The 18,791-nt window shown below is 33.0% G+C and overlaps 1 protein-coding gene across 1 annotated transcript; it reads right to left on the bottom strand.

Moving 5' to 3' along the window:
- Nucleotides 1-5,180: 5,180 nt before the first annotated feature.
- On the bottom strand, nt 5,181-8,432 carry LOC107940698 (transcription factor BIM2). Its single transcript, XM_016874140.2, has 7 exons — nt 8,133-8,432; nt 7,940-8,045; nt 7,374-7,443; nt 7,152-7,247; nt 6,309-6,727; nt 5,776-5,905; nt 5,181-5,592 (listed from the first exon to the last, which is right to left on the bottom strand). Exons 1-7 carry the CDS (start codon nt 8,185-8,187, stop codon nt 5,482-5,484), a joined length of 987 nt encoding a protein of 328 aa, XP_016729629.1. The 5' UTR covers nt 8,188-8,432; the 3' UTR covers nt 5,181-5,481.
- Nucleotides 8,433-18,791: the final 10,359 nt, after the last annotated feature.

The raw sequence follows: 18,791 nt of genomic DNA, 5'->3' as shown, positions 1-18,791 counted from the left end.
ATATGTATGTAATAATAATGTATGTATGATGAGTTGTGATAGGAATGAACATTTGGGAATGGTATTTTTGGCCAAAAGAGTGAATGATTGTATTGAAATTGCTTCCTAGGTGATGCAAGTTAGTGCCATTTTGGACCATTTGCAAACAAACGGTCATATCACGATGTGGAGCCCTTATCGTCTCAATGAGGAACCTTTGAAATCGTGACATCAACCTGATATTTTGTAAACTTTATAATTTAGTCCTAATTTGACATTGGGTTAGCAAAGGATCTTTCATAAGGTCGTATAAGACCCAAAAATGATTATGTATCATATTATGATCATGTAATATATTTATTTGCATGTTTAAATGGTTACATTATGAATTTAACTGATTGTAGTTGCTCCGAAAATGGATATGGCATCTCGTAGCTCGGACAAGGCGACTGAGTCGAGTATGGGGTGTTACACATAATTTCTACTTTGCATAAAGTAGAATACTTGTTTTAATATGAAATCCTTTATAATCTTATTGACCAATTTTTAAGTACTCTACTTAATAGTTTCAATAAATTAGATTATACCTAGTAAAATATGTAAAACACATTTTTACATTATTTTAATTGGATCCTTTACACATTGTGTGTCTTATTTTATTCATGTCAAATTAAATTAATTATAAGAAAATTTATACAATTAATTTGACTTGTCTAACATTGTAAATATAATCCCAACATTTTTCGATTTTGATCATTCCAACCATATAGTGTGACCTTGTAGATTCTTGTAATGTTGGCATTAATATTAAAGCACTTCTATAATAAAAGCAATGAGTGACATCTAAAAATGCATCATTTCTACCCAAGTTAAGGGAAAGCATGGTTTGACATAACCTTTTTTGTGACAATATTATCAGTATATCCTTTTATCCTTGATATCTAGCTTCAGCACAGGTCATGGAATAGTCACACTTGTATAGCGCAATCTCTTGTTTCTTGATTTTATGTGTAGATTAAGATAAACAAATAAGTGTGATATCTCCTATAGACTCATTTGAGCATGACTATGCATTTCTATTCTCACTCGATCAAGAGGCTTGAGAGATTGTTCACATTATGTAGGAGGGGAAAATCCTATCTTAATCACTCACATCCCACTACATAAACTGTGGCACACCCACTATCAGTCTTTATAGTACAACCATTTACGGAAGATGTTTGACTGTGTCAAAGCATACGACTCGCGATTTTAGAACAATGATGATCTCAAGTCTAAGGATCATACATACAATTATCACTATAAGAAATGTTATGACTATTACATATTAATCCAAGAAACATTCTCATGGCAGGTCAGTCCAGTATATTTTTCACTGACATATACTTATGTGTTGATTTGATATCACATATCCATAACAACACTTGTTATCAATCAAGCACATATTAGTCTCAATGTATTATTATTGTCCAAGCCCACAATAACACTTGAATAAGGATATTTAAAAATGATCATATCATTCTTTGGACATTATCATTATATAATTTATTTACACAGAAATAAGTACTGAAAATAATAGTGGCAATATCTTTATTAATAAACTAGGTAAAAATATGTTACTACAATCATCATGCGATTAGTATTTTTGCGGAGACTCCAACAATAATAAGATTCTCTCAATGATTTTTGTTACCAATTTGCCAACTTAAACATGGCAAGCTTTTTGAGCAAATAGCATGACTACTGGTTGCCACTGGTCCAAGCACTGGTTTAGGCACTGCTCAAAAGCAACAAATTAGAGTAATAGATCACATTATCACTATCCATAAGGAATGTGTTTTCTCGCCATAAACAAGAGATGACTTAGAGATTAAATTAATTTCATCAAATTATTATTTAATTAAATTTGAATTAAAAAATATAAGTTTGAAGTGAAAATTAAATTTAGTCATCACAGTTTCATAAAATAAAGTAATTAAATTTATTTACTCATGAATTCTAATATGGTAAAGTCATTATAATTTTAATAAGATTATAATTGGGTTGAAAAATAATTTAATTAAGTTTATTTATTTAATTAAATAATATTTTTGGTATAGAAATTCTTTTATTGACTTTAATAAATTATATGAATTGACTTAAATACTAGATAACAGATAATTATACACAATACTTGAACGGCCAAACGAAGCCCAATTATATGTAACGTACAACTACCCTAGGTATACCAAAAGAAGTGGCCGCCCGCCTTAGTGTACACTTAATGGGAGTATTTTTTTCTATTAAAATATTATTATTCAGTCACACCTAATTTAAATGAGACTTGTTAAAATCTCTGTAAATAGAGACTATGGCTAGATCAAATTACACCATATTAAATGTAGAAAATATGAAATTTATTGTAGACCAAATAAAATCTATTTTCGTGAGAACTTGTTTTTGTTTCTAGACCATAGAGAAAGTTTTTTATATTCTATCAATTAAAGTTTTCATTATGTTCATCGATTTGCAAATAGAGCCTACACTCTATTAATAACACAAATAGATTGGGTGGCTGAAAGTTAATATTTGAATAAATTTATCTATTTAATAACACAAATACAAATTCGGTATAAAAGGGTATTGCTATAAATATTACAACGGTTTAGTTTTAGAAAAGAAATGTAAAACTTTAACGAGACAAAAAAAACCTTAGATTTAAATTAAAAAACTTTGAACACTTTGTTTTATGATTTGGATATGTTTATATATATTTATTGATAAAAATGATTTGTAATTATTATTGAATCTTCATAAACCATGCAAGTTTAATTTAAACATAATTATTATTGAATCTTTATAAACCATGCAAGTTTGATTTAAACAACATTAATATGTTGCGGAATGAATATTTTATAAAAGAAAATTTTTTATTTAAATAAATGTTATAACATCTCCCCCATTCGTATTGATTATCAGATGAGTAAGGGGCATTACTCCAATGAACTCCCAAATCTGAGATAAGGAATTGTTAGGATTAAATGAATCAAGTTGAAATCGAAATAAGAATAGGAAACAATCAAACCGAATTCGTACTTGAAGTAGGATTTCGAGAATTGACTCCTTAAACAACCTACAAATTCGAAGAAGTAAACCAATATGATAATTAACTTGAACAAAGAGAAAAAGAAAGAAAGAAAACAATTAAGATGCGCTGACTAGGGAATAAAAGCTTCAATCAACTTGCAGAAGAATGAGTAAGAGTCGAATTGGGTTTCTTGGACTCTAAGAAGGATACCGGATTCGCCTAAAATTGATTCTTGAAATTTGAAATTAGAATCAACAAGTTAGAATACACTCAGGGATAAATTAGCAACAAAGAAATTGAGTTTAGATGAATAATGGAGTGAAAGAACAAATGGAATTGTGGAATAGGGAATAGGTTGTACAATTGAATCCCTTAAAAGAAATTTTTTTTAATAAATTTCATTAATAGTTCTAATCAATCCACTAAGACGTTCTTAAAAAATTGAATAACTCACATAAAACATCTTCAACATTATTGATTTGAAAAATCTTCTAAAAAATAACAAGAAACAAATCTCGCAAACAAAGAAACTTTAAGAGTGTTTTATTGAATGAAAAATAAAATAAAGGTTACATATAAGAAGCCGACCCGCCTTTACTTAAATAAACAAACTAAATTAATGAAAAATAACTCCTAATTGAATAAAAACCCTAAAAAGTTAGTTGCTAAAAAGAATTCTTGATGAATCCCGCCTTTGAGCAAGACACATAAAACTTCTAATGACTTTAAAAAAAAATCTCTTAAAATTCAAAATAACTAAATACCTTATTTATATACAAAATTCAAATTAAGCCTTACAATTTAACCTAATATCATTTAAAAGTTAAAAAAAAAAAAGCAAAAGTCGTAATTCACATTTTAATCCCGTCATAAAAAATTTGCTCAATGTAATTTTTTTCTAAAACAATCATATCTTGAGGTCTAAAATGCAAAATAAGGTGATTGAAAATGCATTTAAAAACTAAGAAATAGTTATTCGATTAATATTAAGATATCTCAATTTAAAAATATCTAGATCATATTCAATAATACATCACAAGTTGACTGATCTTCCAAACCTGGTAAACTTCTATGCAGTCAGATTGATTTGTAAGACAAAAGAAACATTTTGGTAGAAATTAAAAAAAAAATCTCGTATCACAGCCTGTGACTCACCATAAACCTCAATAATATCTCAAGTTTTACAGTTACACCTCTGACCATGCCAATCTTATGAACACCGTACACCTAAAAAGATCATAAATTCTGGCCAATATTATACCCTTGTAATTTATTTTTGCTTATTTGTAATATGTTATTTTCAATACTAGACATCAAACTCAGATTTTTTTAGAGTAATGTTATTTTCTGTTAAAAGAAGTAAATTTTAATAGAATAAGTTGCCAAAGGCGGCTTTTATTCCTATTAAAAAAATTGCATGAGAACTTCAAAAAGGTAGAAATATGATTTTCTAGAAGTTTCCTTGTAAATTATCTATATAACCCAACAAACTTATTAGTTTTTTTTCATAAATTTGATAACTCTTCTCCCAACCGAATTAGTTTTGTTTTTGTGGGTACATGATGAGAGTTGATAATTAGTTTGTAGCACCAACTCTGAGATAGATTCTATTATTCGGTCGGTTCCTGAAATTAGATCAGTTCATTCAATTTTGGATCCAATCTGTAGGAATCTATTTGCGGGCTCAAGCAAACAATATTTACTCAACTCGAAACAAAGCAGCAGGATGATTTTAAAGACATTGTTCACTTTTACAATCCAAAACCGAGAGTGATATGTACGTTTCATTCCAAGTTTTTTCCAACATTTTTAGGATTATATCTTATAATCATGTACCCAAGTACAAGTGAAACACATCAAACATTAATATTTTAAGAGAAATGGATATTATAGTAGATCCAACATACCAAATCAAGATTCTTGAAATTATCAAATGGAAATCATAAAATCAACCCGGAAAAACTAGTGACCAGACACTTGGTAATGAGCAAACAAATGTCATTCAGGAAAACCAACAAAGCAAGTATTTGAAGCTGCGTGTTGGCACTTAAGGTCTAGGGTTCAAACCCTGGCAAAAACACTACCGTAACCCAAAAAAAAAAAACATTCAGTTGGAAAAAGAAAAGAAAAAATGTTGTCAAAATCTTTAACATGGGATGGGAGATACTATGATAGAATAATAGTAACAGTAACAAAGCAGCTTCTCATATATGCATGGAAGCCTATGTCTCGAACAAGTGCAAGTAAAATATATAACAATTATAACCCTAGGCGAATCAATGCAACCAAGCAAACCAAGCTGCTTAAACATTTACATTTGCTCTTAAGACTTAAAAATATAAGGACCATGGCATTGCAAAAATGAGCACCCTAATCGAACGAAAAAGGAACAGAATGAAGAAAATTTGAAAGAAAAATAGACCAAGAATCATACACTAGCTTTTTCCAGTTCCGTGCCTCTTATAAGCCTGATCAGACTCCTCTGTGTAGCTGCGAACTCCAGTTTGTGCCATCTCTTGATTGCTTGTATATTGGATATCTTTCTCCTAGATGACAGGTGGAAAAGAAAAAGACAGGTTAGATCAATGAAGCAAATAGTTTAATGACTCATGTCTAAGCCTTTGCTAAAATGGGAGGGGAATAACTGAAGACAGAAATAGAAAAACAACTTAGTTAATACTTAATCCGACCAAATGCTTCTTAAGAACTGAAAAGGATTATAACTAAACCTTAGAACTGGATGGCATAGAAGTCATTCCAGCAGCTACTCGTTTACCAACATCAATTTTCACAGAGATGCTCGCCTGTGATATATCCACTCCTGAAGACTGTAGCACCTGGGTCAAAGAATTCCGTATCCTGTTGAAAACAATAACCGATCACTTTAATAGCATGCATAAAAACCTAACTTCCAAGGGCATGTCATAAATGCCATCATTAAACAGATAACACATTGTATATCATGTCAGAAAAATCCAAGGAATTACAAGTCAACTTTATTGATGAAGATTTCTGAAGACAATAAACAAAGATTAGTCATCATAATTTACATGAACAGAAGGTATCCTAAGGAAACCCTGCATTCTATATGATTTGCCATCCTGCATATTCATCAATAGCTATAATGGTCAGATGAGATGCCAATCTTCAATTGCATATGTAATGACTTTAGAATAGAAAGAAAAGCAATTCACATTGTTAAGAATGAGAAATTCTGACAACAAGAGCAATAAAAGAAAAGAAATACATAGAAGTTGCTCACCCTTGAGAGTAAGCACTTGACAGGTCTACTGATTCATCTCTGATAGTCAAGTCCTCCCGTGCAATTGCTGAATTGTTTGCAACAGCACTCTCAGACAGACAGTCTCTGCTTTGCCATGACTGAAATTGGGGTTGATGTACCATGTTCTCAGAATCAGAAGCAGACTCATGAAAAGTAATGCTACCTCTTCCATGAGTAGCAATTGTATTCGATTGAGTCTGCATGCTAACCATGGAAGTAGCAGGCACAGGGGGATGATCCGGTGTTTTAAAAACTGCAGCATCACCCAAGTCAGACTCAATTGAGTTCTGTGCATTTGCAACCATTGACGGAATGACACCATCATTCTCACAATTAGATCCATTATTCATAATTTGAGAATGGTCAATAAAACTCTCTGCAAGCCCACGATGATTTCTCTGTTAAAAAAATGAGAAACAAAGATGAATCGACTTCTTCTTGAACAGTAGAAAGTAATGTGAAAAACATTATTATTTATAGAAGGCTCCAGTTGTAACTCATGAACATAAAAAAGTTAAAAGCAAAGAAAAATATCATCCACCCAATCGCCACATATTTTCTATTGCCCAAAACATAGGGGTGCGTTCATCTGTTTTCCACTGAAAACAACAATTTGATTATGCTTGGAAATAATTATCTCCAAAAATATTCAATAACATGAACTTCAACAATCATGCTTTAGCATTTTAAATCTTCAATAACGAAGCCTCACAAACATTAATGTCAAACAATGACATATCACAGTAAAAGCAGAAAATGTTCCCACAAAAAAACTACATTGGCACGAGCATACAAGGGCCCAAATATGAAGCATAAGATTACCCATGGAATCAGTTTTGTTGCCTCCTGGCTCCACCCTTGATACGAACCCTCATATATTTGCAACTTTTCCTGTAAAAACTGAATGTACTCTATGACCTACACATAAAGTAGGTCATATTCAAGATCCATGGAGGAATTGAAAGTTGTTACTTTTATGCATGTATATACATATCTAATGTACGCCTATAGCATATTAAAGAAAAAACATCATTGAGTGGTGACCTCTAATAGAAAAGAAGCTTTGTCCCTCTTTTGATCATTTTGAGGTATAATATCTCTCAGAGTCTGGAACCTGACAACATAAAAATAATCAACTAATGTTTCAAATATATTCAAAGAATCCAAACTGATTATTGCCAAGATATATCATCAAAATTGAATTCAAAGAAGCTTTAGGAATCCATTTTCAGATAGACAAAGCTGCCTCCGAAGAAATGGTTAGTTGTGCAATCTTTAGTTAAAAATACAATCACTAAAACGCTTCATATATGTTAAAGCAATCTAACATAAACCAGTGGCATATGCGCAAGCCATATGAGACAATACCACTCAACACAATTGTTTGATATTTCGTGCCAATAACAATATTATTACAATCAAAGCCCTCTTATTTAAATACTTGTAAAAATTTCTCGGATTCATAAGTACTACATCTGAACAATGTCAATTCTGGAAGTTCAATTTATACTTGTATAACGAAATAAAACCTCAATGAAAAAGAAATAAATAAGAATTTTTAGGTTTTTTAGGTTTTTTTTTTAAAAAATAGAAGACATTAATGTTTATACCTTTCATTAATCTTGCTTCTTCTACGCTGCTCAGTCTCAGAATGCTTAGACCGATTACTGTTCGCCTTTTGTTCACTTCCGTTCCCTTCTACTTTCACTGTTTCCCCTATAAAGAAGAACATTTTTAATTAAAACAAAAATAACAATAATTACTCCAATTCTTATAAAAAGAAAACACGTTTATCTTCGCAACCATCATCGTCTTCCTCTTCTTGATGAAGCTGCGCCGATGCCACAGATTTCACCATTTCTGTTCCTTTCTTTGTTTTTTGTTTTCTTTTTCTTTTTTATGAAAAACCTCTATAAAAATTATCGGAAAGGAAAAAAGGAAGCCGGGGCAGATGGCAGGAAATGGAGCTCCGAAAGGGTAGTTCGAACGAGTCTGGCGGGTCAGTTTTTGCAGAGACGGAGAACTTTTGCCCTAAGAAAGAGAAGGAAAATGAGAATATTTTTAAATTTTTGGATTAATTGCTCGCTTATTTGATATATTTTTATTTAAAATTATTGGTTCCATTTCTATTATATTTAATTTTTAAACAAATTTCCATTCAAAAAATTTTAAACAAATTAATTACTTCAAAAATAATTAACAAATTAAATAAGCAAAAGATTTTCTAAGTAAACTTATCACTTTTTACTAATTCGGTATTTAAGGTTTTTACTTAATTTAATATCATGATTCAATATTTTTTCAATTTGATACCTAATCTTTTTTATTTAATTTGATACCTAAATTTGTCAAATATTATACAAATTACCTAAACACTAGTATTATTAGTGTGTTTTTTTTCTTTTTATGAAGGAATAGATAGGTAATGTATGTTAGTCATGTGGCAAATGATATAGAATATAATAACAAAAATAGCTATATTTATTTGAAGTTTTTAAAAAGTTTTCACTATTTCATTAAATAATATGCTCAAATTTTATTTTTTATTGGAGTTGTGATTACTTTGATTGTTAATGGCATAAATGATTTAAGAGAGACTGCATGCTTAAAGCATGATTTGGTCTTCACAATGCCTTCAATATCAAAGGAAATTCGTGTTAAAATTTTCACTAAGCTTAACTAATTGATATTGAAGAAGAAAACAAGAGCTTTAAAAACAAAAAATAAAATCAATTCATTATGTTAAATTTAAAAACTATAATTAATTAATTAATTAAACTAGAAGTTATTGAAATTCCATGTCATTTTTTACATTTTCGTCGTACATGGTAAGTATCAAATTAGGAAAGATATCAAATTTAAATACCATTTACAAAAAATATTTAAGGACCAAATTAAAAAAATGTCAAATTCAAGTTTTAAATATTATATTAGTTAATTAAATATTGGTGTTTGCCACTGGTAGGAGCTAATGTGCGCTACTTTGTTTTTCTCTATTTTTTTTTGCGCACATCTTTGGCCAATTTATTAAAAAAGTCATTTTATTTCGTTATTTACTGAAATGGTCTGACTTTTTTATTATTTATAGGAAAGGACTATTTTTCTCGAAAGCGTGTCCACGTCAATGCGAAGTCAGGGTACGTGTCAGCAAAACGCTTCCCTGGGGGAGCGTTTTGTCCTTTTTTTTAGGGTTAGGGTTTTTTATTATTTTAAGGTTAGGGTTTTTAAAATTTAGGGTTTTAGTGTTTTTAAGGTAAAAATTAATTTAATTAGAGTTGAGGGTTAATTAATTAAATTAACTATGAAATTAAAAAAATCAATTAAATTAGGATTTAGGGTTTTTTAAGGTTAGGGTTTTTGATTATTTTAGGATTAGGGTTTTAGTGGTTTAGGGTTTTAGTGTTCTTTAAGGGAAAATTTAATTTAATTAGAGTTGAGGATTAATTAATTAAATTAACTATGAAATTAAAAAAATCAATTAAATTAGGGTTTAAGGTTTTTTAAGGTTAGGGTTTTTGATTGTTTTAGGATTAGGGTTTTAGTGTTTTTTAAGGGAAAAATTAATTTAATTAGAGTTGAAGTTTTAAATATTATATTAGTTAATTAAATATTGGTGTTTGCCACTGGTGGGAGCTAATGTGCGCTACTTTGTTTTTCTCTATTTTTTTTTTTGCGCACATCTTTGGCCAATTTATTAAAAAAGCCATTTTATTTCGTTATTTACTGAAATGGTCTGACTTTTTTATTATTTACGGGAAAGGACCATTTTTCTCGAAAGCATGTCCACGTCAGTGCGAAGTCAGGGTACGTGTCAGCAAAACGCTTCCCTGGGGGAGCGTTTTGTCCTTTTTTTAGGGTTAGGGTTTTTTATTATTTTAAGGTTAGGGTTTTTAAAATTTAGGGTTTTAGTGTTTTTAAGGTAAAAATTAATTTAATTAGAGTTGAGGGTTAATTAATTAAATTAACTATGAAATTAAAAAAATCAATTAAATTAGGATTTAGGGTTTTTTAAGGTTAGGGTTTTTGATTGTTTTAGGATTAGGGTTTTAGTGGTTTAGGGTTTTAGTGTTTTAGTGTTCTTTAAGGGAAAATTTAATTTAATTAGAGTTGAGGGTTAATTAATTAAATTAACTATGAAATTAAAAAAATCAATTAAATTAGGATTTAGGGTTTTTTAAGGTTAGGGTTTTTGATTGTTTTAGGATTAGGGTTTTAGTGGTTTAGGGTTTTAGTGTTCTTTAAGGGAAAATTTAATTTAATTAGAGTTGAGGGTTAATTAATTAAATTAACTATGAAATTAAAAAAATCAATTAAATTAGGGTTTAAGGTTTTTTAAGGTTAGGGTTTTTGATTGTTTTAGGATTAGGGTTTTAGTGTTTTTTAAGGGAAAAATTAATTTAATTAGAGTTGAAGGTTAATTAATTAAATTAACTATGAAAATAAAAAAATCAATTAAATTAGGGTTTAGAGTTTTTTAAGGTTAGGGTTTTTTATTGTTTTAGGATCAAGGTTTTAATAGTTTAGGGTTTTAGTTTTTTTAAGGGAAGAATTTATTTAATTAGAGTTGAGGGTTAATTAATTAAATTAACTATGAAAATAAAAAAAATTAATTAAATTAGGATTTAGGGTTTTTAAGGTTAAGGTTTTTTATTGTTTTAGGATCAAGGTTTTAGTGGTTTAAGGTTTTAGTGTTTTAGTGTTTTTTAAGGCAAAAATTAATTTAATTAGAGTTGAGGGTTAATTAATTAAATTAACTATGAAATTAAAAAAATCAATTAAATTAGGGTTTAGGGTTTTTTAGGGTTTATTAATTAAATTAACTATTAATTACGGAAAAAAGCTCTCACGTGGACGCTCTTTTGCTACAGTAGTATCTGAAAAATAAGTTTGAGAAGATGTTTCTGAACAAATAGTGTCAAAAACGCTTCAAGAAGGATGCACTGTCAGCAAAATTATGAAAAAAAGCTCCCACGTGGACACTCTTTTGCTACAGTAGTATTTGATAAAATAATTTTGAGAAGATGTTTTTGAACAAATAGTGTCAAAAACACTTCAAGAAAGATGCATTGTCAGCAAAATTACAGAAAAAAGCTCCCACGTGGATGCTCTTTTGCTACTGTAGTATCTGATAAAATAATTTTGAAAAGATGTTTCTGATCAAATAGTGTCAAAAATGCTTCAAGAAGGATGCACTGTCAGCAAAATTACGGAAAAAAGCTTCCACGTGGACGCTCTTTTGCTACAGTAGTATCTGAAAAAGCCTTAGACTACAAATGAGCTAAATTTCATTCTCAGGTTGCATAAGTTACAGCAATAGAAATTGAGGCTAAAGTAAAATAGAAATTGAAGATGAGTGAACGTGTTAGTGCTGTTATTTACTATGATGGCAAGGTCCGTGACACCAAGAACGGCATTGTTTTTCTATCGAAGAGCACAGCACCACTGGTTTTTAACCAGAACATAGATTTGATAGAACTTCATAAAAGAATTAGGCGTAAAATCTTCGGAACAATGCCAATGAACGTTTTGTCTATTAAGTATCGATTTTGTACTTCGATTGATCCCGTGAGATATGAATCATTCGACATCAAAGGTCCTCGTAGCTTGGAGGCAATGGTGCAGACTCAACTTGCTAGTGGATCAGCCTATCTTGAGTTAAATGTACAATTTTCATCACCAAATGATGTATTTGCGACTTCGATATCTAATACTATTCTAGAGGGATACACGAACCCTGCCCGACACTCCGTTAGTGGGTGGCAAAACATGGAAGCACTCGTGTTTGGTAGCAGTATCGAATACACAACCCCTGCACGACACTCCGTTGGTGGATGAGACATGCTCCTTGGTGGGTCGATGTTTGATACTGGAAATACGTATAGGGGAATGACATCAACTTCTAGTGGTTGGCAATCTACATCGGATTGAGGACGTTATGAAACATCCAAAATAAGGGATGATGTACTCCCTACGACATCCACCAGTGAGGGGACCTCGTTCGTTGCAGATGATGGTGGGTCGGATGATGAGTCCGATGTGAATCCACCTCGAGAGCCCAACCCCGATGGTGCAGAAGTTGGATCATTTTTTGAATCGAAGCCTGTTCAAACCATACCTTAAGATGTTGAAGGGGGTTCAGATGAAGAAGAAGAAGATCCGCGATTCAGGGCGTACTCGCCTTCAGCCCACATGCATAATGTCAATCTATCTCAAGGTGATGCCTTGAAACAGCACCTGCGTACTACAACGACCGATTGCTCCGTGGATGCCAAGTGTTCAAGCGTCTGTTCTAGAGCTTTAAGCAATGTCGGGATGCATTTATATACTGCAAGCCATTAGTACAAATTGGTGGTACCTTTATGTATGGTAGATATACCCATCGACTATTGCTAGCTGTGGCACAGAATGGCAGTGGGAGAATCATTCCAATTGCTTTTGCAATAACACCGAGGGAGTCAGTTGATGACTGAGATTTCTTTCTTTCTAGGTTAAGGAGGCATGTCTACCCCCAACTTGATATATACATTATATCAGATCGGGGAACTGGAATACTAGCCGCAATTAAGTGACAAGGAAGCCAATGGCATCAAACACACCATCAGTATTGCCTAAGGCACGTTGCATCCAACTACTACGGGCAATATCAATCTACAACTGAATGATGACAAGTGACCAACATGGGTATTTAATCTCTATTAATATAATTTCGTTTGTAATATTCAATTTATTTGGAATGAAAGAGTGGTATGTAATTTTCGTTATCAACTTATATTGGATGGTATGAGATAAGTAATGACAGTTTTCATGAGATGTTAGTGGTTTTGCGTTCAGTTAACGAAGAAGGCGCAGACTACCTTTGTAACATACCTTTTGAACAGTAGACACAAGCATACGATGGCGGCCTACAATATGGTCATATGACCTCAAACCTGGCTGAATGTATAAATTCTGTTCTAAAAAGAACGCGTCATTTGCCGATAACAACCGTTGAGCGAGAGACATATTTTCGTTTAATGGCACTATTTCCAAAGTGAACAGTGAGTTATAAAGGTCAAATGCAGGGAGGCCATGTATGGTGCGCGAAGGTATTGCAAGAGATTAACAAGGCGAAGGCACGAGCCAACACCATGCACATAGTGTGTCAGATTATGACAACCTATGGTTTCATATGACGTATTTTGACAAACCGAACCAAGGTATTATTGGCGGGCAATATCGTGTACACTTGAGAAATAGGACATGCGACTGTGAGGTATTTGACGCACTACGTTATCCATGCGCTCATGTAATTACAGCTTGTTAGAATCTCCATCTAGATCCCATGACATATGTCGACCAAGTGTACAAAATAGAATACATGTACAACGTGTGGAGACACGTATTCCCACCGATCCCAGATGAATGTAAGTGGCCGTCTTGTAACACCCCGAACCCGAAATCGACACCGGAGTCGAACACGAGGTGTTAACTGACTTTAACCCCTTATAAAATTTATTTTCCAGACACTGCCCAATCTGTGTACTAGTCGTTTTAAAAATCATATCTTGAGTTTCGTAACTCGAAAATCAGTTTCGTAATTTTTCCCAGAAACTAGACTCATGTGCCCATCTATGTATTTTTTTCTAGAATTTTTGGTCGGGCCAATTAGTACAGTTTATTAGTCAAAGTCTCCCATGTTGCAGGGGTCGACTACACTGACCTTTTCCCATTACGACTTGGATATCTCCCTGCACAGAGCTTCAATACTGATGCCGTTTGTTTCTATGGAAACTAGACTCAGAGAGGAATCTATAAATATATGGTATGACTCCTAATTATCTCTGGTTAATTTATAATGAATTTCCAAAGTCGGAACAGGGAATCCAGAAACCGTTCTGGCCCTGTCCCACAAAAATCTGATTATCTCTTAATATACTGCCCATATGATCTTTTCGTTACTTCCTCATGAAAACAGACTCATCGAGCTTCGATTACATAATTTATTCATCAATTAATTCCACTCCTACTATTTTTAGTGATTTTTCAACCTCATGACACTGCTGCTGCCAGCATCTGTTACGAAAGTAACTAGGTCCATTTCATGCCTACCCTTGATCCAACTCAATCGAACATTCGTGCCATTTTCGCATGGCTTAAAGTTTACATGCCAAAGTTCAAACACAATGTAATAGCTTATACATGCCAAAATGTTCTTCTAAGCCAACTAAGAAGAAAGTACCAAAACTTGCTATCCGGTGTGATGACTTCGATGACGGCCCGATCACGCAAAAAGAGATGTGTCCAAGAAACCTAGAATAGGTGACAAGGAAACACCGAGTGAGTTTATAACTCAGTAAGTCATAAGCTATGCACTACCATCCATCAATAACATTATCACAAGAGAAAACAAAATGGAACGAGGCTAATTACTCCATCCATTCCGAACCATACCATAGTTCCTCCAACCTATCGATTCAATTTCATATCAATTCATGCATTCACATTCCATATACTCATCAATAGGACATTGAAGCATTTTCATAAATCAATTTATTTTCGTTACAATCAAACGACTAAACGGCCTTTCACCCATCCTACGATAAATTTTATGTACGTGACTTCAAGTATAGTTGTCACATAGGTTCAAACTTACCGAGCTCAACACCAAGTATAAGCATAGCACCTATTAGCCATGTACTCAAGACACTTACCCGATCCGCTGTCCGCGATCGACTCAATAGTGTCGCACACATAGTGTCCATAATGATTCACGAATGTATATTGAGTCCGCACACTCAGTGCTATATAATCAACTCGCACACTTAGTGCTACGTAATCAAATCGCACACTTAGTGCTACATAGTCAAACTCGCACACTTAGTGCCGCATGGTCAATTCGCACACTTAGTGCATCATATTCATTTCGCACACTTAGTGCAACATAGTCAAATCGCACACTTAGTGCTGTACAATTTAATCCCGCGCACTTAGCGCCAATCTCATGGTCATAAATGGTTATACCCGCACGTTTAGTGCCGAGATCAACAACTAGTACATCTTACCTCTTTTCTTTTCATTCAACAATTTCATCATCACATACGTACATGCATATATATATATGTATATTTATTCATTCCATTCAGCATCAATACATAAACATTATGACCATTTGAAATAATACCAACTACATGCTTAATGACTTACCTTGTGTTGGGTAAGACGGTTCCAACTCGACTACTCAGTGATCTTTTCTTTGCCTTTATCGGATCTAGTTCCCTTTTGCTCTTGAGCTTAAGTTCAACAAAATTTAAAATAGTCATTAATCGACTATTCAAGTATTACTTTCAGAATAATATATATATTGATTTGACCTTCACACACATAGATTATAGTAAGCTTTATAATAGTCAATAAATAACTCATTGGCAAATTTTCATTAATGTTTACAACAAAATCACATATTCACTACGAGCTGTTTTCCTGAGCAGTAGTCGCTAAATTGTTTATAACTGGAGCTACAAAACTCCAAATCACTAGCCGTTAATTTTCCCTGAATATAGACTCGTATATCTTCCATCCATAAAATTTTCAGAATTTTGGCTTGGCCAATCAATACCAGATTTTTCTTAAAGTTTCCCCTGTTTCACTGTTTGACTATTCTGACCACTCTTCACTACGAATCAAATTTCTCATTTTACAGAATTCAAAATGTGTTGTATTTGATCTCATTTGAAACTAGACTCATTAAGGAGTCTAAGCATATAAATTTTATCTTATAATCATTTTTGTACAATTTATAATGATTTCCTAAAAACAGAACAGGGAATCTAGTAGTCATTTTGACTCAGCCCCACAATACTTCAAATATCTCAGGATCAGTAACTCTTTTGTTTTTATAGTTTCTTTTGTAAGAAAATAGACTCTTCAAGCTTTAATGGCATAATTCACTCAGCTTCTAATTCAACTCCTACAAATTATGGCGATTTTCCAAAATCACCTTACTGCTGCTGTCCCCAAACAGATTATTACCAAATCAAATACTAACATTAGCATTTCACCTTAATAGCTAGCTTACCAAGCCTTAATTTAACATAATAATCTTTAACATATCTTTCACTTTTCATCAACAACTATCAAAAAGCTCAAGCACTCATCAATGGCAAAACACAAAATCATCATCAATCCACAAAATTGAACCATGGGTTTTTAGAACTCAAGTCAACTACTAAAACATGCATGCATCTCAAGAACAACATCAAACATACCTTAGTCTAGCAAACCACCATAGCCGATTTTCTCAAGCTCTTCCCCTTCCTTTCTTTCCTCTATTTGGCCAAAGGTGTTCAAGAATGAACACATTTTTTTTTTGTTTTCTTTCCTCAACTCACGGCAACAAGGGGGGGTATGGATGAGACCATTTTTTTTTTCATCACCCTTCCTTTTCATTGTTTAATTACCATGCTCTTTATTTTATTTTCTTAGCATACATCACTAGCATAACATGTTGGTGACATGTTTCCACCCATAGCATGGCCAGCCACTATGCTTTAATTTGGCTAATTTGACATGCAAGGACAAACACTTTCCCACATATATTAATGGGCCACTTGAACACTTGCCTAGCATATTTCTAAATTGTCTCACATAAGTCCCTACTAATAAATTCCACATACACTGACCAAATTAAAGTATGGAACTATCACACAAGCATTTACGCACATCATAAACACAGAATATAATCTTTAATTATTTATAAGACTCGGTTTTGTGGTCCCGAAACCACTTCCCGACTAGGGTCAATTTTGGGCTGTCACACGTCTGTATCGCTTGCTTCGTTTAAACTGTTACCGGATAGAGAATTGTGTAGCAAACCAAAGGGTCGACCTTGCTCGACTAGAATACGTAACAATATGGATATCCAAGAAAAAACAAACCAACAGAGGTTATGCGGATGGTGTAGGAACCCAGGCCATATAACTCGATCATGTCCAAATCGGAATAGCTGATAGTTGTTGTAATAAAATTATGTTGCATTATTTATATTTTATTAAAAATACAAAAATATTAAAAATATTGTCGTAGTCAAAATAACATTTATTTTAATAAAAATTATTGGCTAATTTAAAAAAACATTTCTTGTATTAAAATTAAAAAAAAAAAGTAAAGTACAATTAAAATATTAAAAACAAATTTTATTTTATTATATAAAACTATATGAAAAAAGTTTCTACAAATATATTAAAAAAATCAATGTTAGTGCCGGTCGAAATCAGTGCCACATGGGGGTCATCGATGGTTACGCGCTGGATTCCTCGTTGGTTCAGCTTCCGACGAGGGTTGTGGTTGCTCCGGTGGGGATTGTGGTTCCTCCGGCAGGGGATCTGTTGTGAGTGTTTGGAGGATGAGCCACCTTGATAAAATAATGAATGCGGAGATGTTTGCATCACCCATGGTGGAGGTGTTTGAATCCCATAAGGCAATGGGGAATGGTAAAAAGAAGAGCTTCCCGATGGAGCATTGTGCGGTCCCTTATGTGATGGTGGCCTATTAATCGGCGGTTGACTCGGAGTAATTGGGAACAAACATGAATCGGGCCATGCATTCCAACCTGCCATAGGACTGGGTAAAGGAAACATAAAAGGGTTAGGATACATATAAGGGCTAGGATATGCACCTGGCATAATCTGAAAAGGCTATGATATGGGTGTCTTCGGTTGAAGTGTTGGCACAGGTGGCTGTGTGGGGGCTGTTGATGGGCCCGGTGATTGTGTGGGCACTACTGATAGACCCGCATTGTCATCCCTTCTTCTTAGATTTAAAGAGCCCATTCGTTCCCTTTGCACAAGAATTTGTCGTCGCCTCTCCTCTTCCAACAGTAAATATGGCTTGCCATGGATCCTAAACCATGGCATGTATTTCGGCACTCATGCTAACTCAGGAACGATGACCGGTTCCTGAGTAGGTATATAGTCATATTGATTTTCCCACATTTCGATATATTCTGTCCAGTGTCTCGGCCAATCCGTATTCAATAGATGTAAGTCGATTTTGTACTCATCATCGAGCACCTCATGTTCTACGAGAATCAGTTGTCAGAATCCAAATTGCCACAATACCCTATCTGACTGGTGCATCTCCACGATAGCATAGTTTACCAATAGGACCTTCACATGCCAAATGTTCAGATTTTGAAAAAAATCATCCGGAATTACTGCCCGAATTGCCGGATCCTCATATGGTGTCCATTGAAACTATATGAACATGATAAAAATATTAGTTATATAGGTAATAATAAATAATAAATAATAAATAATAAATACTAAATACGAAACGACTATTTTATTATGTATATATATTATATTTAATACTTACTTGTGCTTCCGACCGTTGGTCTAATAGAGGCTGTATATCTTCAAGAGATGTGGGTAGTCCAACATAACTCGCCGAATGGTTCCACCTAATTAAATAATTTTTTAGCATACA

This window comes from Gossypium hirsutum, chromosome A07, assembly GCF_007990345.1.
Source record: "Gossypium hirsutum isolate 1008001.06 chromosome A07, Gossypium_hirsutum_v2.1, whole genome shotgun sequence".
Lineage (NCBI taxonomy): Eukaryota > Viridiplantae > Streptophyta > Magnoliopsida > Malvales > Malvaceae > Gossypium > Gossypium hirsutum.
Note: the sequence above shows the minus strand (reverse complement) of the source record. Positions and strands in the feature narration are given on the sequence as shown.